General features: G+C 45.9%; 5 protein-coding genes across 8 annotated transcripts; 1 reads left to right on the top strand and 4 right to left on the bottom strand.

The window, feature by feature from the left end:
- Positions 1–1,588: 1,588 nt before the first annotated feature.
- LOC4326912 (F-box protein At2g32560) lies at positions 1,589–5,388 on the top strand. Its single transcript, XM_015764469.3, has 5 exons — positions 1,589–3,031; positions 3,434–3,513; positions 3,674–3,852; positions 4,009–4,083; positions 4,810–5,388. The coding sequence occupies exons 1-5, from the start codon at positions 2,306–2,308 to the stop codon at positions 4,995–4,997; spliced, it is 1,248 nt and encodes a 415-aa protein (XP_015619955.1). The 5' UTR covers positions 1,589–2,305; the 3' UTR covers positions 4,998–5,388.
- Positions 5,389–5,672: 284 nt separating this feature from the next.
- LOC4326913 (uncharacterized) lies at positions 5,673–9,233 on the bottom strand. 4 transcript variants are annotated; one of them, XR_010738823.1, is made up of 7 exons: positions 9,031–9,233; positions 8,043–8,344; positions 7,642–7,915; positions 6,692–6,787; positions 6,484–6,602; positions 6,051–6,368; positions 5,673–5,774 (listed from the first exon to the last, which is right to left on the bottom strand). XR_010738823.1 is itself a non-coding variant. In NM_001408990.1 (6 exons), the coding sequence occupies exons 1-6, from the start codon at positions 9,034–9,036 to the stop codon at positions 6,242–6,244; spliced, it is 924 nt and encodes a 307-aa protein (NP_001395919.1). In that variant the 5' UTR covers positions 9,037–9,233; the 3' UTR covers positions 5,713–6,241. The 4 variants fall into 4 exon arrangements, 2 of the variants coding, with proteins under 2 accessions (NP_001395919.1, NP_001395920.1); XR_010738822.1 differs by having other exon boundaries at positions 6,692–6,802; NM_001408990.1 differs by having other exon boundaries at positions 5,713–6,368.
- Positions 9,234–9,512: 279 nt separating this feature from the next.
- Positions 9,513–13,106, bottom strand: LOC4326914 (cyclin-B1-3-like). The gene is made up of 7 exons (NM_001408986.1): positions 12,845–13,106; positions 11,859–12,187; positions 11,634–11,759; positions 11,298–11,549; positions 10,989–11,147; positions 10,713–10,891; positions 9,513–9,930 (listed from the first exon to the last, which is right to left on the bottom strand). The coding sequence occupies exons 1-7, from the start codon at positions 12,912–12,914 to the stop codon at positions 9,774–9,776; spliced, it is 1,272 nt and encodes a 423-aa protein (NP_001395915.1). The 5' UTR covers positions 12,915–13,106; the 3' UTR covers positions 9,513–9,773.
- Positions 13,107–17,270: 4,164 nt separating this feature from the next.
- LOC136355185 (uncharacterized) lies at positions 17,271–18,014 on the bottom strand. The gene has a single exon (XM_066307490.1). It carries the CDS (start codon positions 18,012–18,014, stop codon positions 17,271–17,273), a length of 744 nt encoding a protein of 247 aa, XP_066163587.1.
- Positions 18,015–19,065: 1,051 nt separating this feature from the next.
- On the bottom strand, positions 19,066–24,760 carry LOC4326915 (coatomer subunit beta-2). Its single transcript, NM_001408992.1, has 4 exons — positions 22,576–24,760; positions 21,214–21,723; positions 20,408–20,493; positions 19,066–19,703 (listed from the first exon to the last, which is right to left on the bottom strand). The coding sequence occupies exons 1-4, from the start codon at positions 24,625–24,627 to the stop codon at positions 19,499–19,501; spliced, it is 2,853 nt and encodes a 950-aa protein (NP_001395921.1). The 5' UTR covers positions 24,628–24,760; the 3' UTR covers positions 19,066–19,498.
- Between the last annotated feature and the right edge of the window lie 2,796 nt (positions 24,761–27,556).

Raw genomic sequence — 27,556 nt, forward strand, 5'->3', positions numbered from 1 at the left:
GACTTGGCTCGCTACAAACAACGAGCTAAAACTGTAGCTCGGCTCGGCTCGTTTATGGGCTCGAGCTAGCTCGAGCTGGCTCGCGAGCCTGGCATCAAGTAAATCTCAAGCAAGTCTAAGAGAAATGGAGCAACATTTTACCACATAGAATGTATAATAAAGTGATATTTTTCTTTAATATGTCATCACAACACATAAATAGATAATATGACAATCAAAATTATCATTTTCAACAAATAAATAGTTAGAAAAGGTGTAAAACTTTTGCATATGACACTATTGTACTGAGCTAAGCGAGCTCACGAGCGGCTCGTGAGCCGGCTCGGGCTTGGCTCGTTTCGAAAACGAGCTAGGAAGGAGGCTTGGGCTTGGCTCGTTTGGCTTTCGAGCTGAGCCGAGCTATGCGAGCCCGAGCCAAGCCCGAGCCGAGCTCACAAGCCCAACCTTTTTGTCTACCCCTAGTCAAGTGAATTATACAAAATCTAGAAACTCATAGCAGTTCTAAATGTCTGAGCTCTAAAAAGTAAAAAAGTACTTGCACAGTTATGAATACTTTGACAGCTACACCCTAGATTGGTCAATCACTAGTAGTCATACCTTCCAAGCAATATGCTCTTTATGCTTTAAATATACGATGATGATATAGTAAAGGTATTTTGATAATTAGGGTAATGCACCTCTTTATGCTGCACAGACTTTTTATTCTTGACCAAAGCTTGGTATAATATAAAGTCAAAAGCGATAAATATTATCACACCAATTTATGCTATATAAACCTTTTATTCTAATCAAAACTAGTACTCCATCCGTTTCATATTATAAGTTCTTTAATTTTTTTCTAAGTCAAACTTTGTTAAGCTTGACTAAATTTATAGAAAAATTTAGCAACATATAAAATATCAAACTAGTTTCATTAAATCTAGCATCGAATATATTTTGATAATATGTTTGTGTTGTGTTGAAAATATTACTATATTTTTCTACAAATTTAGTCAAACTAGAAGAATTTTTTTTTCGGAGAACTGGAAGAAGTTTGATAAGGAAAAAAAAGAACAGACGTCCTATAGTATAAAACGGAGAGGGTATAATATAAAGTTAAAACCGATAACTACCCGTAAAAAAATTGGATAGAGTAACAGAGTTTTCACTACAAAAGTAAACATATGCTCACTATTTTCTCTCATGGAACTGTCTCAAAAAGTTTCCCTGCTGAATTTAGCCATGGGATTTCTATGGACGCCCTTCCTCCTCTCGCTTTGGCTCTCACACCTCATCCTCCTCGACGCCCAAGAAACCCTCCCTGATTGGTCGCACGCACAACGCATGGCTCCCAATTATTGGACCTCGACCGCTCCTAAATCCCCTGCCCTACAAAACAGTTAGCCGAAACAAGAGGTAATGGATGCAAACCAGCTAAAAACAGGCAACAAAAAAAAATAAATCTTTTTTTCGAAAATTACCTGTAACCTTCCATCCATCACACACACAAAAAATCTTTTTTTTTTGAAAAAAAGAAATAAAAAGAAATCCAAGGAAATGGCCAAATTCGGGCCATAAATAGTCGTCCCCTCCACTTGCGAATTTCCCTATTGCAGCTTGGGCTTCCTCTCCCCCCCGGTTGCTGCTGCTGCAGCTGAGCCTCCGTTCTTGGAAGCGAGAGAGAGGGAGGGAGGAGGGAGGCAATTGGTGAGGCTTTTGGAGGAGGAAAGGGAAGCTTCGGGCCCCAGCATCCTCCTCCTCCTCTTGCTCACTCACCACGCTCTCCTCTCACCAAACTCTCTCTTATCTCCTTCCAAGATCCCAACCCCTTTTCTTCTTTTTTTTTGTTTGTTCTTGTTAGGATCATTTTCTTGATCTTTCAAGCTCAGCTCCAGCACTCCCCCCGTTCGTTTCCAGCTGCAGCAGAGATCTTGGTTAGTTGGATTTTTAGCTTCCGTGTTTTTTGAGCGAGTTCTTGGTTAATTGCTCCAATCCGAGAAAAATCACCAAGTGTCCTTTGCTTCCCTCCCTCCCCCCTTGTTTTCTGGGCTTCGATTCGATCGAATTCGAATCCCCGTCCCAAATTTATTTATTTTCCCACCCCTCCTTTGTGTAAAAAGCGGGTTCCATCGCGTCACCCGCACGGCTCGTCCGATCGAAAAGCAGCTTGAAGAAGAAAAAGTGAGAGTTCTTGATTCGATTCTGGTCGTAGCAGCAGCAGCAGCAGCGTCTTCACTGGTTCGTTCTTTGTTTATTTATAAGGAGCAGCGCCCAATCCGAGCTGCTGCTCCTCCACCGCGGCGGCGGCGGCGGCGGTGTTTGATCGATGCTTGCCTTGGTGGCCACCTTCGTCTTGGCCTGCCTCGTGTTCTTGTCGAAGCCATGCGCGCGTGAGATGAGATTGTTCCTGTCGACGCTGTGCCAAGAACTCGCCCTCGCGCTGCTCGGGTTCCTGGCCGGGCTCCGGCTGCTCGGCGGCGTCGGCGCCGGCGCGGCGGCCGAGACCACCATGCCGCTGATGCCGTCCTTCAAGAGGAAGCGCGCGGCGGCCGTGGAGGAGGGCGGCGGCGGCGGAGGAGGAGGAGGCGGCGAGGAGGCCGGCGGCGAGCCGTCGGTGCTCGACCTGCCGGAGCTCGCCATCGAGTGCATTCTCGCGAGGCTTCCCCCCTCCGAGCTGCGGAACATGGCCGGCGTCTGCCGCTCCATGCGGGAGCGCTGCCGCGGCGACCACCTCTGGGAGCGCCACATGTCGGAGAAGTGGGGCGGCGTCCTCGGCCACGCCGCGAGGGAGGAGTGGAGGACGTACCTCGCGTCGGCGGCCGACACGGGCGGCGCCGCGGCGTCGTGCTCGCTCGCCGGCGGCGGCAGGCACCGGAGGTGGCTCGCCGCGCTGTCCTGCGTCTGCCCGGTGGTGTCCTGGATGCGTCCCAGGGCCGACGGCGGCAGCGGCGGCAAGTCGGCCGGCCCCGTGCTCGATGATTCGATCATGTCGTGGTATCTGTCCATGGAGAGTGGCAAGTTCTGGTTCCCGGCTCAGGTCTACAACCGTGAGGTATAACTTTGGAATCAAGCAATTTTAATTATCATCCCTTTGCAATTAATAGCTAGCAGTTTCATTATTGTCACCAAGCATGCAAATTGGGATGATTTGTAGTGTCTGTTAATGTTCATTGTTGCTAGTGATTAATCTGTTGATGATGAATTTTTGGAAAGGATACTGAAGTTTTATACCTTAATTTGGTTCCTTGTTTCTGTAAATGCTTATGTTGATGATGAAGTTTGGAAAGGAATACTGAAGTTTATATCTTCATTTGGTTTAGCGGATTTGCGTCTGAGTGTCCAATTGGGCATAATCTAGATGAGCTCATTTGTGTTTCTTTAGGATCTTATCTTCAAACTTTTAGTTATGTTTGAGCAACCGGAACCAATCTTGAGGCTTTTTGTTTGTTTGCAGCATGGGCATGTTGGATTCATGATGTCATGCTACGATGCAGAGCTCAGCTATGATTTCCACAGTGATACCTTCCGTGCAAGGTACTAACTTCTTACTGGTTTAGTGATTTTAGCTGTGGTTGAATGTAAATTGTGGTTATGTCCTGATGATTTTGAGGCGAACACATAGCAGCACAAAGATTTTATATCCTCTGAAGATTGTATCTTCAAGTTATCTAACTGGCCTTAAAAACATTGACAGGTATCCACCACACGGACGACGGACCGTAGTCTTGGAGGACGGGGTACACTGGGATAGGGTCAGGGCACCTCCAGTAGACACTCACGCACATGATCTCCATGCCTCTGACTGCTTACACGAACTCCGGCCAGGCGATAACATTGAGATCCAATGGAGAAGGAACAAGGAATTCCCCTATGGTATGTTCCCGAGCACCCAACAACGCAAATGCTTTGGACAGTGCTAGAAGAACCAATAAACATTTCCATATGGGATATGCTAATCTTATCTGATAGTGATGAGGAGTATTTTACCAGTGGACAGTGTGTTCATTCATGTGTTGCTATGTTTGGCAGGCTGGTGGTATGGAGTTGTTGGCCACTTGGAGTCATGTGATGGAAGTGAGCACTTTTGTCGGTGTCATCTTAGTGGTGAGAATATCTTTAATCCCAGGGACTAAATTATTTGACTTGACTAATAATTACAAAGTTAGTTGCATATACATATGCCTTTTTGATGCCACGACCCCATCAACATGCCAGCAAAGTCTAAAGAATGTTATAAAACAACATCATGGCCTCAGACTCATTTTGCTCATTCATTGATTAAAAGCAAAGTGTTACCCTTGAAATGATGACTTTAGCTTATGTTTGACCTTAATTTCACTTTAAGAAACATTCTATATCATGCATTAATTTAATTGGATTTTTGTCTATCCAATGTTAAGTTCCGCTGTTAGGTTGATAACATAGTTGGCATGTTTGTGAACACAGCTGATAATAGTATATGTATGCAAGTATGCAACTACTTCGTTCTATAACAAACCATCTATTTGTTAGATAAGGCTTAGCTTTCATTGACTTACATTAATATGTTTTTTGTCATTCATGATCTGCATGTTGTTCTTTGAATAAATATAATCTGGTTCTTGACCAATGTCATGAGGCAAGAGTCTTACTCCTTTCCACTGATACAAGATGCTTACAACTAATTGCTTTCCTTTTGAGTGAACAAATTGAAACCCGTATGAGTTTCAACTTGAATCCCAGTTAATAATAACAAAGTATAAATAGCTAAGATTTCTATTCTGTCCTACTTCATTTTACCTTAACTCTTTCTGAAACTTACACAAAACCCTGCATAAACATTTGTTTCAGACACTGTTGTTCTGGAGTTCAACCAATACACACCTGGTTCAAGATGGAGGCAGGCGCTGGTGAACCGGAAGGACCACAGGGAAGAGGGCAATGAGGGCGACGGTTTCTACGGTGGAATCAGGAAGCTCCGCAGCAAGGATGAGATCTCAAAGTGGAGACAGTTGTGGCCAACAGACATTCTTGAGTAGCAAGGACAGAGATTATTATTCCACTGTTGTTATTCATCAAGTTGCCAAATTGATGCTCTCCAATTGCTCATTCTGTATTCTGAAACCTGACGAAAACGCCACCCATCTCCTCCACTCAAGTTGTATACACAAAGGATTGGAACATGGGGTGACAAAATTTGGTAGCTTGGGACACAATTGTGAAACTTACTGTAAGGCACGGATGCACAGATTGCTTCTGTAAACGGGCGTTAACTGAACATGTATCAAGTCTACAGCATTGTATGTGACTGCTGCAGCCTGTGCCTCTGCATGTTGTTGTAGCTGTAGAGCAGAAAGATCAAATGTAAATTACATTGTTAGCTCCAATTTAATTTACGGCATTTCAGGATGCCGTCTCACGGTTACCCTATCCATGCGCTTTTTCACATTTTGGCCTTTTTTGAAACTTTGTTTTTCTTTTTGCAAATGGACGCACTTTTTAAAAAACATGTTTTCGCTGAGTAAAAGTTAAATTGTGGAAACTATTCCATGTAGAGTGTTCAGTATGTTGACAGATTCTGAACCTTGAACTGTGGTTCAGGTTCAGGATTGATGATCCTGCTTTCCGCAATACTTGTGAATTTTCTCATCTGACAAGGATAGCAGCACAGGAAACGGGTTGGAGAAACTTCAGTTTTCAGTGCAGATTACTACTAAAATCAACAGAGCAAATCATACACCATCATTTTTTTTTGCCCCCACAAACGTCAAAATTTGTCAATCCATTACAAAAATGTACTAAAAGCAACATCAAAACTGTAACATCCCGCCTTCCCCCAGGCCGGACCCGTTTACATCTGATAGCTTTCATAGGTCATAGACTGCCCTCACAGAGGGGGCACATATCTTTTCTGCACACTTTGTCCTCACTCGTGTGCACCCGGGAGGAATTTCCCGGTCGGTCACCCATCCCAAATTGCTCCAGGTTACCTAGAGTTCTTTGAAGATTGGCTTCCGGAAAAGAAGTTGCAACTTGTTGATATGAGTATTCTATTAATCCTATTAAGCCCTAGGCCGGGATGTTACAAAAACCAAGCATCAAATTCCACATGCTTGGAACATAGAAAGCTCTCATGGCAAAGCTGCAGGTCACATACACAGTGTATCCTTCGTCAGGCAAGCCAGTGAGCTTGCAATGCGGCGAGCAAGATCGCACTGGAAAGAAAAACCAAGCGAATCTCCTCCTGTCCTCCGGTGATCCGGCGACGGCGAGCTCGGCCTCCTCAGGCACGCGTGGGCCGCATCATCGCCGCCTCTGCTTCCGGCGAGCACGGCGGCGGCCTGAAGGTGAGGCTCACCACCGTCCTGTCGATCGCGTCGCGGCGACGGCGCGGCCGCGTCGTCGACGCACTGGAGAGGATTCGCCGCGGCGAGAGGAGAAGAGGAGACAGAAAGCATCAGGATCACGAGCTGGAGGATTTCAAGAAGCGATCGACTAAGGTCGACGGCGGCTTGCGCGTGGTACCTGGTGGCCTCGGCGACGGTGGCGCCGTCTGCGGCGGCGGCGGCGGAGCGCGGCGACCTCGAGCCCTCGGCCAGCCGGTAGAAGGCGTCGCGGAGGCATATCCGCGTCGTCCTCGCCATCTACAAGACACAGGAGCAGCCATTTTTGTCAGGAGAGGAGAGAATTTGCGGTGCCCACAGTTCGCCGGCGGCGAGGATGCCGACCATACCTGCACCATCACCTCCTCGAGCTCCTCGAGCACAGCTTCTTCGAATCCCGGCGGCGAACTCCCCGGATCGCCTCTCTCCGTCGCGCTCGCTCCAGCCTGCAACATGATCAGCTGGCGGGTTCTCAGAAATCGGAGAACATTTCGGTAGAAGCGAAATTTCGGAATGAAGAAAAGGTTGAAAGTTGAATAAATTATGGTTAAATTTGAAGGAAAATCAGTACTTAAATCAAACAAAATTGAACTTCTGGCCCAAAGAATATTGGGAGAATAGCCTATTTGGTACTTCAACTTTTGCTCCGAGGTTAATATGGTCCTTGATATTTCAGTTTGTTCGAACTAGTCCTAAAAATTTATTTTTCAATCTACTATGGTCCTTGGACCCACCAAAAAGGTCAGGTAGACATGCCATCTCATCATCTTATACAAATCTGTCATGAAATGTCTAATATACCCTTACATACAACATAAGAGAGAGAAAAGAAAAATGTCACACACACTTACATTCGCAAATACCCAAATATATCGATTTGTCTATCAATACATATCAATACATGTAACATAATCAATTTTGTATATATATTAATTCCTGGGATTAGATTAAATTATCTACTCATACAAGATTAATTAGTTATAGTATTTCATATCACATACAAATGGACAAATTAGATATTTCACCATCCATTTTTAATAAGATGATGACATGGCAATGCCTACATGGCGTTTCCGGTGGACCTAAGGTTCATATTGGACCATATGACAAAGTTTAAGGATTTGATTGGACAAAAATAAAATATCAAGTACTATATTGACCTTAAGGCGAAACTTTAGGGATCAAATGGCCTATTCTCCCAAGAATATTTATGTTGGGGGGATCGAAATTCCCGAAATTGCGGACATTTCATTTCGAAATTCTTGACCAAAGGCACGAAAATAGTGTAACTACAATTCACCTTGTCCATGGAGGAGGTGTCTGCAGCAACCATCCCCTTGGCAAAAGAAGGCAAGCCGCCATCATCTTGCAGGCCATGGCTGAAGTAGAGAGGGAAACCGCAGGTGTCCATGTCGTCTTGATCCATGTTCACCTCCTGATTCTTGGAATCGGACACCAGAGCTCCGTTCAGTATGTGTTCGTAGGACATGAGCCTGTGCATGGAGTCCGGGAACATGTCCAGCGCCTGGAACGGAGCATCCATCCTCCTCACCTCCTCATCTGAAAACTGGCTCCTGAAAAAACACAGGTTCAGACCCAATTTTTTTCTCTCAGTTTACAGATGATTTGCAGTAATCACCAATGTAATCACACAATTAAGGCATTTGATTAGTAAGGCAATGTGGTGTAGTAATTGCATACAAGAACATGTCGTTTGTTTGCTCCATGTGCAGAGGCTCAAACTGTGATGGATATCCAGGTTGCTCATCTGAATCTGAAGGCACTGTACTGCAATGTTCAGAGGTGTCGAAAGATTGCGTGCCGCCACCGTTGCTGCCATGATTGTCTGAATATACGGTCGTTGTGTTCAGATCATCAGATAGCCTGGAGTCCCAGAGTGTCCAGTAAATTCCCTGCTCTGACCTTTGGTTCTGAAAGAGTTCATCAGCAGCTGACAAGTTGCTTCCACTCTCTGGAAGGGAATGGCATGCCATGCTACTCATCTGAAAGAAAACAAAAACAGGGCAGAATATTTTAATTCAGGATTACTTTGCAAATACTTGTGCACCGAAAGGCAGGCAACAGGATTAATTATGCAAGAGCATGGTGTCATTTCGAAAATTAGTGGTGTAGTTATCTCTAGTTGAGTTAGAAAAGTTCAGCAATATTCAGAAAAGAAAAGCCAAAAAAAAAAAAGAATTCTAGTTAGCAGACAGGATCATAACATGACAGAGATCAGAACCGTGGAAGATCATATCAAAGAAGAAGAATTCGATGAAAACAGAGTAATTGGTAGTAGAAGAGTAAGCTGGAAGAGATCACTCAATCGCACACGGTGGCTTTTCACTAATAATTTGTGCCTTTCGGTTCTCATCCTGCTAAGCATGAAAGAACTTACTGTACATGCCATAACAACAACAAACCAAGAACTGAAGAACACAAACCTGCATGCAGAAACCAAAAAGAATGGCCTTTCTTGAGAAGAACAAACAACCGATCATATTAAAGAAGAAGAACAGAGGAGTAAGCTGAAGCAGATCACTCAATTGCACACAATTAACTCCCGTCAAGGACATCACCGATCCTCTCAATATTTTTTTTCTTTCATTTCTCATCCAGCTAACCATGAAAGAACTTACTGTATATGCCCATAACAACAACAACAAACCAAGAACTGAAGAACACAAACCTGCATGTAGAAACCAAAAGAGAATGGCCCCTTTCTTGCGAAGAACAGAACACTAAAACAGGGAGCCCAATCAAGATCCACCACAGAAGAAGAACGAATCCTCTTGCTGCCTGCTCGTCAAGCTGTTCTTGACGCCGACAATCGCCAGAAGCTTCGTGGTCGGAGCTTAATTAATTACTCGAACAAACAGAGCAGGAGGAGTCGAAGATTGAGTGCTGGTTTCTTCTACTTAAATGCTCCCACCATTGACACTGACAAGTGGGCCCGCGGATACCAGTGGCCCCACATATCATCGGGATGGGACTCGTGGGACCCACGAAGTCGGCCCCAGCTGAGCTGCGTGAGTTATCTCACGCCACACGTCACAGAAGAAATCGTGTGGCTGGAAAGCGAATCTGGCCAGAGGCTATCAAAATCTTGGCTGCCGTTTGGCCACGTGTCCACGTGGGTCCCACCCATCCGTGGCAACATTTTTTTCAGGTAATATAAAGATGTAAATATTATTACCACCTCTCAAAAAGGAAAGGGGGAAAAAGAATAAACATCAAGATGATTTTTCATAATTTCATTCGCACCAAATTCGAATCAGTAGCAATCCAATCAAATCAGGAACCCAAAATTTGGAAGAATCAAATCAGAAACGGGGGGTAACATCAAAGCGATGATACGACGACGCGGCGACGATCCGATCCTATCTATGCACATGTTCTTCCAATCGAGGCCAAAATTCCAACAGCGAGAGCTCAAGCCGCCACCGGCGACGGCGGCGGGAGAAGCTTCTTGGCCGGCGAGTGGAGGGAGACGGCTCCGAGCTTGGGGCTCGCGTACTTCTTGTACACCACCTTCTGCCTGCTCTCCGGCGCCGCCGCGTGCAGGCTCACCAGCCGCCTCGCACACTCCCTGCAGCTCAAAAAACAAGCCACATGAACAGATTAAGTTTTAATAATTTGGATGGTGCAGATCTTTGATAAGAGTCATGTAATCAAAATCTTGATCAGCATATTTATGCATACAGGCGTTTTAATTGAATGGTGCAGATCAAAGTAATTGGTTAGGCACTAGCAATTTTAGCAGCATACGCATGTAGTAGATTCATATTTTGTTCTATGTTCAAAGCATATGTTAGGACTATCTGTTCAGCATTCTTCAGGTTACAACTATCTGTATCAAGCCACATGAACAGATTAAGTTCTTGGATTAGACTAGAGAGAGCATAACATGCCATTGCATACAAAGAAAGTTTGGACATCACCAACTAGTCCAGGACAATATTCAACTGAAACTTTCAGTAGTACAAAATTCAGTCAGTCTGGTGGAGACACAACAATGTAACTAAGCATGCCAAATTTATATATAACTGAAATCCTTTTCTAGGCAAGCAGTCAACACAATTCATTCACAAGTCATATTCTTCAGATTCAACGTGTAATCAAAATTTCATAGGCAAGATTTAAGTAACTAAAGCAAATGAGAAAAAAGACCATCTCTGAATATGAAACTTAAGGACAACAGGTTATCAACGATTGTGAAAAGATGGATTATTTAGCATTCCAAATTTATATAACTGAAATCCCTTTCTGGGAACGCAGTCAACACAATTCAATTCACAGGTCATATTCTTCAGATTCAATATGTAATCAAATTTCATGGGCAAAGATCAAGTCATGAAGAAGAAGACATACAGCAATTGCGGCTCAGCTAAGCCGGTGTGGTACTCCAGAAGATCGCTCCATAGTGGGCTCAGGCCAAGGGTACACCGAGCAGCGTAGACGGCAGCGGCTGCTATCACCGATGGCGCAAAAAAGAGCATGGAGTACTGAACCAGTGCGAGCTCTGCGTAGAAGAAAGTCATGTGCTCCAGCTGCATTGACAGAAAAAAGAATGGCACATTACAACACATTGAAGATGTATAGCACCAGCAGAAGAACAACTGAAAATGGACTGTGCTTGTTAGTTACCTCCTCGTCACCCAATGCAGCTTTCAGGTATCGAAGGATGAACATGTACATTGTCGGAACAGTCAGGTTCCACTGGAGCTTGTTAAGTATGGACTTCTCTGTGCTCAGGACCTGCTGCCTGCTGAAGGAGTTGTCTGATATGACAAGGAAGTCCTTAACCTGCAAAAATGGCAGCTCAACTGTAAGACAAGAAGCAAGTGCAAGCTGAAAGTCATATGCAAATTGAACAGCATTGAACACAATAGCAAGTTGAGCATATCATATGCAAAATTGAACGGCATCAGTGGTGTGCAGAAGTGGAATCCTTACCAATGGAGCCCAAGTCTCCTCATACTTGCAGGCTATCAACATGGCGCTTACACCGACAAGCTGCAGCTCCTTCCTGGGCACATTCTCCAGGGACAGGTACTGATCAATTATGTAGACAGTGAGGTACAGTGTCTCTGGCATCAGCATAAGCCTGTAGTGCACTTCGATGAGCCAATCAGTCAGGATTGCTCTCATTCTCTCGTTGATCTCGGTCTGTGACACCATGTAGGTGCAGAGAGGCCGGTAGGTGTTCTGGACAAATCAAGCAGCAAGAGTAATCAATCACCGTTCCATCACCAATTGATTTGGCATAAAAGAAGAGGAAGCTAAGCTCACCTCGGTGTTCCTGTAGAATCTGTAGATATCTTCGACGTAATCAACCACTGCCAGCTCGTTGTGAGAATCAGATGCATCGATGTCGTATATCAGCTCCTTTTTCGGGCTGATCACACCGTCAGAAGCCTGTGTTCAGAACAAGTTCAGCAAAAGAAGAACAAAACGGATTCTTCAGACAAAAATTTCCCAACATTACAGAATCAAACAACACCAAAGAACACATACCCTGCTGCACTTGGTCAGAATCGAGGTGAGCGTTTGGATTGGCGCCCTCCGGGAGGCTGCTCTCTGGGCTGGATTTTTCTTATGTTTCTCGGAGTCTGAACTGATCACGATGACTTCTGGCTTGGCCGCCTTGTTGTTCTCGTTGCGCTGCTTGATTGGTTTCCTGCACTTGTCAGCTGCTGCTGCTGCTGCCTTCTGGCGATTTACGACAGGCAGAGCAGCCCGGCCATTGACGAGATTACTGACGTCGGCGAGGGCTCGACGGATTCTTGGCGGTTGCTGAGCAACAACCGTCGTGGTCTTTGGCCTCCTCGCAATCTTGGCAGCCTCTGCACAAAGTCGAAATTTCAGATCAGTAACAAGAGAAAGCACAGAATCGCTAAGGGAGAAATTTTGCACGGAAATAGGTGAAAGCGCACGCATGATTCAGAACAAGAAACGCGATTCAATAGGTGAAACGCAATTCTGGGAAGATGCCAGATTTATCGAAGCAAACCCAAAGAACAACGCAGAAACCATCACAGCGCCAGCAAAAGATCATTTCTATGCCAAAAGAACCCATGCGAAATTCCTATCGATTCAATAAATCAACCAACGCGACAAACATCTGCTTCCACCACGGGCACATGCGTTCCGATCATATTTTGGGACCAAAAAATAATCCACACATGAACATGATTTTCAAAAGGTGCTCTCTTTACGCCGAATCAGAACAAGAACCCGTATCAAAGAACCCATACAATTTCGCAATCAAGCGTCGATCGGACAAGAAACCGTAAAAGAACCCCGCAAGAACACACCATCGATCCTAAAAATCCTAATCTCCGGGGACGGGAGAAACCTACGAAGGCAAAGCAGGCACGCGACGTATCGCAGCAAGAAAACCCCCTCCCCATCGCGCCGCCGCCGCCGCCGCCATGAGAGCCCCTCCAGAACAAAGAACACGGCAAAGAACGCGCGCAGGAGATGATCGGTGGCCGCCTTACCTCCCTTGCGTTCCTGAGCAGGAACATCGACGGCGCCGGCACCGGCTCCCCACTGCCTCCTCGACGCCATCGCCCGAAACGGCCGGGATCGGCGTCCACAGAGCAAACCGCACGAATCAGCGACGCGTCACCACCACCCCCTTACACCTCACTCCGCCTCCTCCTCCTCCTCCTCCTCCTCTCCTCTCTCTCGAATTCTCCTCCCTCTCCTCTGCTCCTCCGATTCTTGACGGCGAGAACTCGAGATGGATTGGTTTCGAAGGAGAAGAAGAGGGAGGGCTATGGCTTTGTAGGCGATGGGTTGGTTTTTTTTGGTGGGGAATTGAGGAATTTTGCCGTGGCGTCTATCTTTCCAACGGTCAAATTTTTATTAATGGGGAACCAACGGCGCATCGGCGGTCGGATCACTGATCGGACGGTGGAGATTCACCGCTCCGGGTTTTTTGAGCCGTTTAAATAGAGGGGATGAGACTTGCAACGGTAAAATAAAATAGTTGCGTGTGAAAATACGTTGGGAGTGGGATGCCCCAGAGATGGAAAGTGTGGTGTGGTAAATTCGATAGGGGCACCGAGGAAAATTTCATGTTTCGTTATTATTGCGCTGGTTGTTTTTTTGTACGTGGCTGACGTGTGGGCCATATGGTGGCTGTACTGGTGGTTTATTTTGATTTTTGAAGGTCACAACTCACCACGGCTTTCTTATGTTGGCAATCTAATCTAACCAAACCTCCTAAAAAAAATTCCACCGAACCATCTCCTGATTCTAAACTGCCAACTCGAACACGAAACTGAAATGGGGGATAAACTTCGATTTGTCAAATCGAATTCAAATCCGTCCAAGTAAAATCAGTATAGGGAGAACTCCAATCGACCCCCAATAAAATCAACAGAGAAATCGATGGTAACCCAACAGAGCAATCAACAAATCGCACCTAAGACTTGCAACTCCATCCTGACCTCCTTCAAGCTTGCCATTGATCGATGGCGTCTGGCCCCACATTGAGGGACCGCTTGATGCCATGGCCATATCGTCACTCCTTCTCCGCCATCACCTATGCCCAGATCCAGAGAAGATGGGGGTGGTTGCCGACCTCCACCCTGCTCGCTACTCTCCGCCCTTTACTAGCCTCCGTCTTGCTAGCTGTCCTCCGCTGTGGGACTCCATCTTACTCGCCATCGATGTAGCGCGGACCTTTAGTGGAGAGGATGTGAGGCTAGAGGTAGACTGGTAGAGGATGGGAGGAGGCGGAGGCAAACCAGCAGCCGACGACTACTCTTCTCGATTTAGGTTTAGCAAACGGATTTAACTAATAAGGAAGAGATTGGGGGAAACAGTTCGGTTCTCTCTCTCTTTCTCTTGGCACTGACAAGAGACAAGAGGGAGGCTGAGAAATGAATCGACAAGTCTTGATTAGCTACTCGCGCTGGCCTGTGGCCCAGCCGGCCAACTCAACGTGTACGTGGCGAGGTGCAAACCAACAAGAAAAAGAAAATAGAGCATAGCATTGCACTGTTGTATTGTGATTCGAAAAAAAAAATCCATTGTGAAAAACATATATAGACGTTTCTAAAAGAAAACTAGCATGGTGGCTCGCGCAGATTACGCGGCTAGCATCATTATATTTTCTCTCATATAATAGCATATATGTTTTCTCATTATATTATTCAAATATATTAAACTTTTATATTTAAACATAATTTTAATTTTACAATAACTTTACAAAACTACTAATGTGTCATATTCATATTGTATTTTATATACGTGTTAGTTATTAATTATTTTTAATATCAAATTTTACTTATTTGTAAATTATATATATTCCTATATGGACTCTATACTCGTCTTTTAATATTTTTTTTAATTCCGAATTTTCTATAAATTGTATTTCTATATAGACTCTATGCTATTCTTCCAATATTATTTATGTTTATTTCTGAATTTTTATTATTTCTAATTGTATTTCTATGTGGGCTCTAAACTCATCTTTCAATATTCTTTAATTTTTAATTTCGAATTTCAGTTACTTCTAAATTGTATTCCTATATTGACTTTAAACTCTTCTTCCCATGTTTTTCTTAATTTCGAATTTCAATTATTTGTAAATTGTATATTTATATGGACTCTAAACTCTACTTTTAATTTTATTATGTTTATTCCAAATTTTAGTTAGTTTTAAATTCCTATATGGACTCTTTTCTCTACTTCTAATATTCCTTATTTTTTAATTCCGAATTTCTATTTTTTTCTTAATTGTATTTCAATATGGACTCTATACTCTACTTATAATATTCCTTGTTTTTAATTCCGAATTTCTATTTTTTTTTCTTAATTGTATTTCTATATGGACTCTAGTCTACTCTTCTAATATTCCTTATTTTTAATTCCGAATTTCAGCTATTTCCTAATTGTATTTCTATATGGACTCTAGTATCCTCTTCTAATATTCCTTATTTTTTAATTCCGAATTTCAGCTATTTCTAAATTGTATTTCTATATGGACTCTGCGTTTTCTTTTTCTCCGATTAATGTAGGAATTTCTAGGCCATGAGAGCGAACGTGGAGGCTCCTTTTTCTATTCCTTTAATAATATAATAGATAGATGTGATGCGAAAATAATTAATGAGCCCGACCTAAATTTTCATTTGTTAACTCGATCTTGCACAAAGGACTAGGTCATTCACACCCATCTGTTTCTCCCACGCTAAATCAACATGCCCAAACATCTTTCACATCCCGGACGTATAGAGCGATTGTCCAAACACAAATATATCTTTGTAGTAATTATACACGTCGTCGATGCTTATAGTTAAATTCGGATGCTTTGATAAATTGTTGGGGTCACTTCATCCACCCTATCAACATTGTAACGCATGCGTATTTTACTAGTATTAAATAATGATTATATCTACTATTTTAAAGCCGGTTGTTCTCATGGTTTTTAACTGTTCCTCTTGTAATTCGTGAGAGTGGGTGAATACCCACGGTCAACCTAAACATCGTGAAAATTCGTGGGAGATGGGAGAATACCCACTGGTTGTAGCGGAGTGAGGGCAGGAGACATGCGGCGTGGGAGTTCGTTTTCGCTAGGCGCAGAGGGAGGTGTGGGAGAGCACGCCGACGCGGGAGGGAGGCAGAGGCCGACAACCCGAGCTCCCCCAACCTCGCCGCTGGCCATCGCCGTTCCCTGGCGACAGGGCCCGTCCTGACTTCTCAGCCTCCAGTGCGAAACGACTCTTATCATACTATATAATAATAATTAATAGGTACATATACTAAACTATACATGTTACCTCGAAAATTTATTCTGACATTTCTAGCTGAGAAAGTCATTGATAATGGTACCAATATTAATTTCATCCAATAATTTCTTCTCAATGCATAAAGTTGCCAACGATTTAACCTTTTCTCGCTACCCGATGCATACTTTCTCGATGACATGGCCTGATAATCATAAAAAAAAAGGGGTGAATAGCCCGTTTAGTCCTTCAACTTTTGCTCAGGGGTTTAATTAGTCCTTGATGTTTTATAATGTCCAAACAAGTTCCTAAAGATCATCATGCGACTTAATATAGTCCTTGGACCCCTTAAAACGCCACGTGAATATGGCACATCATTCATGCATGTAAAGTTAATATTTAAATGTCCATTTTAACCTTACATTTTTATATAAAACATAGGGAAAAACAAGAAGAAGCAATCATGAAATAAAGGAAAATGCCAATTTTTTTAGTTACCAATGCTACATCTTTTTGCCGGTGGCCAAAATCTTTTTTTTTCTCAATAGTTTTTCTTTATTCATCTGAAAACGTAATGGTAGAAGGGACACTTAAATATATAATTTGCATGCATAGATGATGTGGCATGTACATATGGTATTTTTAGAGCGTCCAATGATTATATTAAGTCACGCAATGATCCTTAAGCGAAAGTTCAATGAATGTTAGTTATTCACCCAAAAATCAACACTATTATTGTGATTTAACTCGTAATTATAGTGCAAAATTATAAATCTAAATTTAAAATCTTACCAATTAATTGATGGCAAATAGTAAGTTAGAAACACAATAGTTGAGCGAGAGAGAGAGAGAGAGAGAAACCGAAGAGAACGCTCAGAACGGGAAAGATGAAGAGGAGCGAGCTGACATGTGGGTCCAGCCATTAGTTGTTTTGTTAGCTAATGACCGATCTTCTCGTTTCTTTGGACTGCCTTCGCACCAGCGTCATGCAGTTACGGTGGCTTTACAGTTACTAATACAGTTTGACAAGGATTAGCAGTAAAGCCAAATATGATGAATTTGGATGCTAAAGATAACACAAATTCATCTCTTTTTTTTTGCATAAATTCCATCAAATACAAACGAAAACAGTAAAGCACTCGACCACAACGTAGAAACAACCTTCCCAGAGCATGTGTGTTGGACACACTTAAAACCCAAAGCAAACCAGGAGTCCCCGCCGGTATGGCGCGCCGCCGCCGTCCCCCCGGTGCGGCCGCGTCGCCATCGCCGCTCCGCACAGCAGGTGCTTCATGCCCCTCCTCCTCCTCCGCCACGGCGGCCGGCTCGCCGTGACGGCGCGCGCGGGCACCGCCGCGGCGTACGGGTTGTTTTCTTTGCGGTGCGCGGCGGCGGCGACCGCGGGGCCACGCAGCGGCGAGAGCGACCGCGCGCGGCGGATGGGCGCGGCGGCGGCGACGTCCCTGCGTACCTTCTCCAGCGCGGCGGCGAACGGGTCAAAGCCTTCGTGCTTACTCCTCCTGCTCGCGAACGGGCTCCGCGACGACGACGCCGCCTTGCTGGCTGCCGTCGGCGACGTCGCGGCGGAGGCCGCGGCCGACGCCGAGGGCGTCTGCAGGCGCGGTGGCAGCTTCAGCGGGCGCAGCAGCGCGCCTTCCCGGAACAGCTCGTCGGCGAACGCCGCGGCCGACAAGTCGCTGGAGCACGCGCGCACCCCGGCGCCGCCGCCGTCTTCTCCATCATCAACTCCTCCCTGCTGCTTACCGCCCGCCGCCGTAGCAAACTCGAAGCCTCCTCCTCCTCCTCCTCCGCCGCCGCCGCCGCCGCGGCCGGCGTGATGCTTGGGCAAGCTTGCGACGTTGTAGAACAGGTAGAGCGGCGCGCTGTGCCGGTGCGAGAACGACGACATGAGGGTGGCGGCGAGGTCTTCCATGGCTGCGTGCAAATCGATGGGATGGATTGGATGCGCGCGCGCGCGACGATATATATGGCGAGCGACACAGTGGCATGGCGATGGTGGTGGCTTGGGAATGGAGGGAAAGTGGCCACATTTCCGGCCCAAAATGAGATTTTTGACCACAATAGTTTACGACCTAAGTAACCAATGATTGGCTTGGTTGCTAGCCAGTTTCCTTCATCAGGAGATTACTAGCTGCTAGTAGATGATTTTCGGATTTGAGAAATATTATGAGCTTTTGATCCAGATGAAGCAGTATTAAGTTAATTACTTGTACCAGCAGCCACTGAATACAATGTACTACTTCGTGTGAGCTACTCAACTTGATGTTTGAGCAAGCGTGTATATATTCATGTTATCTTGATAGGTTTAGGCCGGGATAATTTAAAAGATAATTAAAATTGCCAGTCCGTCAAACCTATATGTATGAGATGAGATGAGATGATGGTGATGGCATTACATTATCAGACTTTCACGCGAGAGGGGTGGCAGAGAATGGAAGCATTTGTCTGCAGCCCAAGAAATGTGGCTTGAAATCTGGAAGAGGCTGATGCATCATGGATGGATGTAGTGGCAGGCAATGTTTTCTTTTCTTTACCCGGGCTCCTTTAAATAGCCTGACGCCTAGCTTTCTCTCTTGTTATTGTATGTTATATCAAAAAGTTTGGCGGGTGCGCAGAATGTCGCCTGCTGTTTCTTTAATCAAACGTACATTGGCTTGCTTATCATCAAGCATCTTAATCTCAGACGCACCAAAGCTTAATCCAACACGCACCCAAAGTAAATTGTTTCTGCAGCTTTCCTGCTTCCTGAAATTTCCCCAAATCTTAGTAACATGCTCCTCGTCTTCGATATATGGAGTATGGGGTGCGGCGAGAAATGGGGCAACAGATGGTAGAAATCACTGGCAATAATAAAGTCACCAAAGCAGCGAACTCGCATAACTCACACCATGTCGTCTTACTTAGAACTAATCCCATCACATGGAAAGAGACAATTTGCTACGTTCTGTTTAAAGACATGAAAATTAAACAAAACAAAAGCGAACCCAAATGGATTATTGAAAACAACAATTAAGTGTGAATGTGCGATATACCTCCTTTTGAACTTTAACCGAACAAATAAACACAAGACAAGGTAGGCGGTCGTAACACAAAGGCCACAATTGCTCTGCCTGTTAATAATAATCGACAAAAACTTCACATCTATTTCTACATCGTCATTTCTTTTTATCAAAAAGACTAACACTCCAATAACAGGGACAGGAGGCAAATCCGGATTGAACTAAACCTTGTCGTCCTTCAATAGCTCTGGAGCATTATCCAACTGGGAACATCATCCCGGTTCTCTTTCCTTTCTTTGATCTTTTGTACAAAAAAGAACTTTACTCAACAATTCAATCCCACTAAAGCGTGGAATTTACTAAAAATGATGATACAACCGTGACAGAGTCATGGCAGTTAACTGCCTCCCTTCTGCTTGAGGGTAATCTTGTCTCCTAAGCTGAGTGCGATTCCCTGGGTCTTGCTCCTTATTCTGATGTAACCACTGAGCTTGCCATCAAACTGCTTCTCGATGCTGATATTTACCAAAGCATCTTCACCGAAAACACTCTTTGCATAAAGGTTAGCGGCGAGAAAACCGCATTCTCCGTCAAGCGCAGACCTGGCATAAGGTTTATGAATTAGAAGAGTGATTAACCCTATTATTAATATGACAAGTAGTGGAATGTACGGGACAACAGTTTTCCAGTTATCTGGCTAACACGATGCTGTCGCATCACAAGCAGTTGTTCGAATGCATGTTTACTTCAAAATCACAAGTAACTAATTCATTGATTCACACAGTTGCTTGCACTGCAATATAGTAAAACATTGCTTGACAACATGGGTATTGCTATCCATGCATGGGCATTGACAGCATATGGGAAGGATATCAAACACGACTAAAAGTTGATGGTTGGAATGAAATGTTATCCAGTTCTTCTCATTTCATAATGACTTATTAGTTCCGACAAAGAAGCTCAAAATTTTTGTTGAGTATTTATCTCGTCTAGAAATTAGTAGATGTTGAACCGTCTATATAGAACAGGCCTACCAGCATTGCCATCAACAGGCATTGAACTTCAGAACCGTACACCACGTGTTCATACCAAACTTTACCTACCTCGAGTCAAGTAAACTAGCCAAGCTTTTTGAATCCAAGATCAAGGCAATTTAAAAATGGTAATGTGCAGGAAAGAGGTTTGTAATAGTCAAGGAACCTAAAATAAGCATTCCTAGACACACAATACACACTCATGTACATGTTAAGCGAGAAATTCTTGCCAGCAAGTCAACATGAAAGGACAATTTACAAAGGAAACTTACGGTGGTGTTAGACACTTCATGTTTGTTGACTTGATGATATGATCCAAAAACTCCTTCTCATTCTGAATGACAGTATTCACTGCCACCTGATGAATGGTAACAAAATCGAGTTAAAAAGGTGTTAGGACAACCAGAACTTCTGTTATAATGCACAAACAGAAGTTCACAAATGCACACATAAAAAAATAGTGCACAGCATCACAATTCCGGTGCATTTTAGGACAACCAGAGCAAGAATAGCAAAAGGAACTAGATCAAAGTATCGAACAAACGTAACATACATGCACTGAAACATAGCTGTGCTTGGTGCAACATCAAAAGCAAAAGTAACTCTCCAAAAAAAAGCTCTTTTCACCAGAAAACAAAATTGTTTATCCAATGCATGGTAGTAAAAGAAAGAAACTAACAATGAACAATTTTCAAAAGGTTTGCCTACTACACAAAGAGATAAGGAGCTGAAATGCTCGATATTATTTCAGCATTTAATTACAACCCAACATGAGTTTTCTATCTGTGTTTTGGTTGGAGAAATATACGACTTATCTGCAAGGCATCACAATTGGTGGTCCATGAAACTCAATAAACAGTTGGCTCAGATTAATGATACGTCAAACATGTATAAGAAAAAAGACTTTTGACAGATAACTATGGAAATGCAGATACAAAAGTAGTTCAGTAAATTGAAATCTGCCAAGGAGAGACTGCCTAAACAGATGAACAAATATAGACTACAAAACTTGGAGCGGATAACATACGACAAAGTAAACTCATTCTAACAAAATATCAAAGCAGGAATAAGTATGTACCTTGTTTTCCCACTCAAATTCTGCCCACATGTTACGGAAAGTAACATCAGCGCAAGTTGCTGGTGAGATATAATCCATGATGTCAATGTGAATATCATTTAGCACAACCACTGATCGCTCCATCACATTTGAAGTTTCATAAACAATGTTCCCAAATATTACTCCAGTCTCTGTTGATGAAACCTTGATATTAGCACGGATTTGTTTGCTTGACTCAGGAGCCAAGGTGTAGTTCTGAGGGCGGTCAACAAGTTTGAGGTCTCCCATTGTAGCCAATTCCAAGCACAAGTTCTGAAGTGTCTCCTTTGTACGGTTAATGATAGTCACATCAAGTACAATATCATAATGATGAACTGTCACATATGCTTCAGCATACACAGGATCACTGAATCCAGTCAACTGAAGAATGCGGTTAAGTCTGTTTGCATCATATGCATCCTTAGTAAACCCACCAGTTGCAGCCTTCAAGTCATCTTGAACTTCATCTTCCAACTCAAGCTGACTCATGCCCTAGGAAAAACAATGTCACATTTTACTAACAAGGAGACATAAATAAGGCAGCATATAACTTGCACTCAGGAAAGGAAAGGTTATCAACCAGATTGACACCTAACATGCAAGAATCACTACTTCCATATTAAACTAAATGAAAAACTCATACGCAGCAACAGTGTAGTTCATCATTCACAACATCTTTGCAAACCTTTTAAAGTAATATCATGCTTTACCTATAACCAAAGAAAACTTTATTCTCTAGATTAACTAGCTTCAGAGTACTATAGAAATATCAAGATAATTTGATGTAAACTTTCATGTTCAAATAAGACTTCCAGTTCACAACAGAATGGCAGCAAAAAGGATTAGACAATGAACAAAAACAAAACAGGGCCGCACTGTAATGAGGATGTCAAAACTTGCTTAAGACATGTTGAGTGACATATTAGTGGGAAAAAATATTGTGTTTCCCAGACCTTTGATCTTATGACTCATGTCAGTAATTAGGCTCCAGGAAACAAAGAAATATCAAGACAATGTTTACAAATTTAGGTACTCAGGACTCAGGAGATACTAAAAGTAACACTAAGGATTCCACACTTGAGCTTGCTTGCATAGCAGTGAACATTCTATTAACCCTACACAAGACATGATATGTGCTTCATAATGTTGATAAAATGCAACAAGTGCATTTTTGCATTATTAAATTTGCAGTGTGAAATAACTCATCGATTCATGTTTGAGTGAACCTGTTGTCAAAGTTATTATTGCTACAGTGTCAGGTTATTCTACCAATTATCCTCAAGAGACCAAGCTATCAGCATGCACACACAAAAAAAAGCCACAAGAGATAATTCGGTCTCTTACCCTTCTGCTCTTCAGGTGGTAGAAATCTATAAGATCATCTGGTTGAGCGTGAGAGATCTGTGCCTTTGCCTTCATCTCCTCTGTCTCCCGGAACTGCTTCTCAGCAAGCATCTTTGCAAAGCTCTGCCTACATGACTGTAACCAGACCTTCCTGACATCATCACCAGTATTGCAAAGCAACCTCACACAAAGCACTATCCTGTCATATGAATCATTATCAATTGGGTGTGGAAGGTAAGATGATTGTCCCAGCTGCAGAATGGATGTCATGACCAGCAAAGCCCCAGTACAAGCCTTGTTCACTTCAACCATTGAGGGCTGAACCTCCTCCAGCCTCAATACAAGTTTGGTCAAGGTACAGGAAATAACGGCAGCCAAGAAGAAATCGCCTGACAGAATGAGTGATCTGAGATTCAGGGTCGATGATAATGACCCAGGAGCAACTGATGGAGTAGAAATGGCCTCAGTGGCAGCACTCTGTGTGGCATAAGTGCCGTCTGCAAGAACAACAGGCCGCCTAGAAGACACGGTAACAGAGTTCACCACTGGTTGTGCTGGCTTGGCTGAGTCAGTTGCCTCCCCTTCCTCAGATACTGTATAGAACGGTACATCGCCAAGGCATTGCTTAATGGTGGAGATAGCATTCTCAACCTCTGATAAGGAGAGAGAGTACTCCCCAAGGATCCACAAAGCACACGAGCACACACGGGATGCCCGGATCTGATAGAATGTATCAATCAATCTCTGGATCATGGACACACGCAGCTTGGGATTAGTCTCAATGATCTCACGCACGAACAACACAACATCAACTGCAGCAGCAACATTAGTGTCACCAAGGAAATCCATGAGTAGGTGCACCACTGACCCAGCCACCTCTGGATACTCCACAGCACAGGCATGGATCGCCTGCACCAGCATCTGGCGGTATTCACCACTCTTCTCAAGTTCCCCTGCCTGCGTCTTGACCACCTCCTTCTTGAGGTACAGAACAACCTCCTCCACATTACGAGCGGTGAGCAGATCGAGCACCAAATCCAGCACCTTCCTCTTAACATCCAAGTTGGGACTGGCGAGTGCACGCAGCACGTCCATCACTACATCCACCATCACATCACGGTGCGAGGTGCGCAGCTCATTCAGGCGGTCCAGGACAATGAGCTTCACATTGTTGTCGCTCTGTGACGACAGCAGCTCGCAGTACGTGTTTGCGGCAGCGCGCACGGCAGTGGGCGCCGAGGAGAGCGACACGAGCGCACCAGCGCACTCATAGACAACAGCGGTGCTGGGGGATGACAAAAGGGCGATGATGATCTTGATATACCTTCCCTTGTCGGCGCGGTTCGGGGAGCGGCAGACCTTGCGGATGAGATCGACGGCGGCCATCTGCAGGAGGTCGGGCCACTCGGCGACGCGGTCGGCGTTGGAGAGCAGGTACGCGACGGCGCGCTCCTGCGCGCAGGTGCAGAGCATGAGGAACGCGTTCCGGCGCGCGGAGGCGTCCTGCTCCGAGGCGAGCGCGCGCTCCACGAGCTCGGGCGCGTCGGGGACGAGCTGGTCGCCGTGCGGGAGGCGGTAGATGGAGGAGATCGCGGAGAGCGCGTGGCGCCTGATGAAGTGGTGGCGGTGGTCGAGGTTCTCGAGGATGGAGGGCACGAGCGGCTCGAGCACCTCGGGCTCGGAGAGGCGGCAGAGGAAGCGGAGGGTGACGCCGCGGATGTACTCGTTGGGGTGGTGGAGGTTGTTGCGGAGGTTCTGGCAGATGAGGATCATCTCCGGGAGGCCCCTGCCGGCGGCGTCGCGCTTGTCGATGATCTCGAGGTAGAGGAGGAGCAGCTTCTGGATGGTGTGGTCCTCGGAGGGGAGGACGTAGCGGACGACGGTGATGAAGAGGGTGGGGAGGGTCTCGCCGTTGAGGAGGAGCATGACGGCGCGCTTCATGGCGTCCACCTTGGCGGCCACGTCGCTGCCCTCGAGATCCGCCTTGATCTCACCGGCCATGGCGGCGGAGCCCTTGTCGAAGTGGACCAGCAGCGTGCTCGGCTTCTCCATGGCGCCGGATCTGGCCACGCCGCCCGCCGGCGACGGCGGCGGCGGCGGCTGGATCTGGACAGCGGAGGAGGAGGGGGGGTTGGATCGGGATCTGAGGGGTGGGTGGAAGGAGTGGTGGGACGGATGGAAGACTAAAGAGGCCTTGGTGTTGCTTCGGTTTTAAGGATTTGATGCGCGTTTGTTGGGCGAGAATTTAGGCTTGAAATCCGCCTATAGATGGGCTGGGATGGGCCGGGGTTGACTAACTCCGCGGTGGGTGAAGCCCAGCTTTTGCTGCCGTTTTTGGAGTGTGGAGAGCAATGGTGCACGGCCCATTTATAGCCCGTTAGTATGATAGCAGATGATTTGTTGCAATAAGTTTACTTTAGGGCCCTCAAAAAATTTGTGCCTAATCTAAAATTCGTCCATGAACTGAAATTTCAGGTATAGCTCAAACCCCAACTCACAGTACTATGTCAACTTTGGTCTCTTAGGTAGTATAGTGATCGGTTTTGGTTGACGTGATGAGTGGGAGCCATGTGAGCCCTACATGTTAGTGGCAACTCGTCTCCCTCTCTCTCTCTTTCCTCGGGGACACCGGGAGCGGAGGCTAGCGGCTTCGCTGAAGCCTTTCACAGTGCTCCTATATGGAGCGTTACCTCCTTATGCCAGCTAGGAGACGTGTTAAGCCGGACCGCGTCCTTCGTGAGCCGTTCGCCCCCCCTATAAGGAGACGCGATTCTTCGCTCGTGCGAGAGGCTAGCAGAGGCTATCGGCTTCGCTGATAGCGCGGTACTCGGGCTAGGTGGTGTAGGCACTACACGAGCTCTCGAGGAGGTTTTTTCTGACCGACCCGGCCATGCTAAGCCACCCCATTGTTTGCACCTTCATGGGCCTTGCCTCACTCAGGGTACCCCGCTAGGGAGGTGCTTGGCAGCTCGGGCGTAGTACGAGGCTTTTCCAGCGCGCGGACACCGACCGCACTGCCGTGTCCGGGGTGCGGGAGGTTGTGTGGGGCCAGCGAAAGCACCAGGTCGCAGTCCTCAACTACCACCGTGACGGGGAGCCGCATTGGGTTCAGAAAGCACCGTCTTTTTTCTCGTTGTGTTGCTCGGTTCAGAACATGTATCCTTGCGTTTACTCAATCTCTGAAGTCCCTCTTGAGCTTTTTCATGTTATTGGCTTGGATTAATGGAGGATTTGAATTCGGAGCGTGTATACATTCGATTCGGAGGGAGGGGAGTTTTAATGATTGCTTGATTCGAGATGTGGGATTTGACTTTAGAATAGCAGTCTCTTCTATTTTTCTAGTTTGTTCTTGAAACAGTCCTGACAATTTCAGTTTGTAGCTAACAGCGAGGTTAATAACATAGCCAACTATCGGCTGCAATAGATGGACATATCATCTGGAGTAAACATTATAGCCAACTAATACAATAAACATATTATACTTACTGCAACACAAATATTTTTTTTGTTTTATGGGCCCACCATCCCTCTATTCCCTTTCTTGCTCCCATCCTTCCCTTTCAGCTTTTTTCTTCCCGGTTAGGATGAGGCAGTGTCCCAGGCTCCCAGCCAACGCATGCATGCGGCCGGAGGCGAGGGAGATGACGGCAGCTGCGGCGGACACCGGCGGCGGCGACGGCGACGGAAGCCACGGAGAACGCGGGCGAAGGTGGCGGCCGCGGAGGACGAGGGCCACAAACGCGGGAGAGGGCCGGCAACCGCGGGAGAAGGGGTGGGATGGGCGCAGGAGACGGCGACGGCTGTGGTGGCCGGGGACGGCGGCCGCTGCAGGCGCGGACGAGGTGGCAGGACGGGCGCGTTAGAGGACAGCGGGGCGCGGGCGCGCGGCGGATGTGGGCGAGGACAGCGGGGCGCGGCGGATGCGGGCAAGACGACGGGATGGACGCTGGCAACGACGGCAGCCGCTAAGGATGAGGACAACGGTCGCGGCGTGGCGGATGCGAGCGACGACGGCGGAAGGATGCGGGCAAGGATGGCAGCCACGGCGCAGCGGATGTGCGCGAGGACGACGACAGCCGCTGAGGACGAGGACGGCGGCTGCAGGGTGGCGGATGCGGACGAGGACAGCGACCGCGGTGCGGCGGATGCGGGCGACGACGGCGGGATGGACGCGGGCGACGAAGGTTGTCGCGGGAGGACGAGGACGGGCTAACGGTGACAACGTCGGAGAAGGGCGAGGACGACTGGCTGACTGTCGTGGCCGCGGAGGAAGAGGACGACGCGCGGGAGGACGGTTTCATCGCTGCGGGCCCCACGACCTCGGGCCGCGTGTGTAGCCGGGCGGCAATTTAGTCGCCCGTCCGTTCTCTCTCTTCCCTTCTCTCCTCCAGCTCAGCGAAAAATCCTACGTGGATCTACTACCGCCATTATTGTACCTGCTCTAAGTGGGGTTTTGTATCCGTGCCAGGCCGCCCATCTGTCGGACATATTAGCAACTTGTTCCGAGGAGGGCAAGGTGGAGTGCCCTTGAGCGAGCACGTGGGGGAGGTGTTTGTCGATGAGGATAAGGAGAGGGAGAGGAGGGAGAAGAGTCACTGCCGACACGTGAGGTCCACGTGAGTCCCACTCGTTACGTCAACCAAACCAACCAGTATATTGTCGAGGGACCAAAATTGGCATGATATTGTGAGTTGGGGAATGAATTATACCTGTTATTTCAATTCAGGGATGAATTTTAGACTTCGCGACAAATTAAGATGGTTAAAGTGAACTTGTCTCTTCTTTGTTTACATTGGGGATAGCTAATTACCGTAGTTGTGTTGCCAACACACACTTTTTTTGTATTTTAGTAGCACCTTCATATAAAATTTCAATTCCCCGTCTACAACTTTGAATTTAAACTAGGAAGGTAGCCCGCGCATTCGCGCAGTGATGTATTGTACACAGGGTTAAACTTTTCGGTTTAGCCGATTTGATCGGG

This window comes from Oryza sativa, chromosome 1, assembly GCF_034140825.1.
Source record: "Oryza sativa Japonica Group chromosome 1, ASM3414082v1".
Classification (NCBI taxonomy): domain Eukaryota; kingdom Viridiplantae; phylum Streptophyta; class Magnoliopsida; order Poales; family Poaceae; genus Oryza; species Oryza sativa.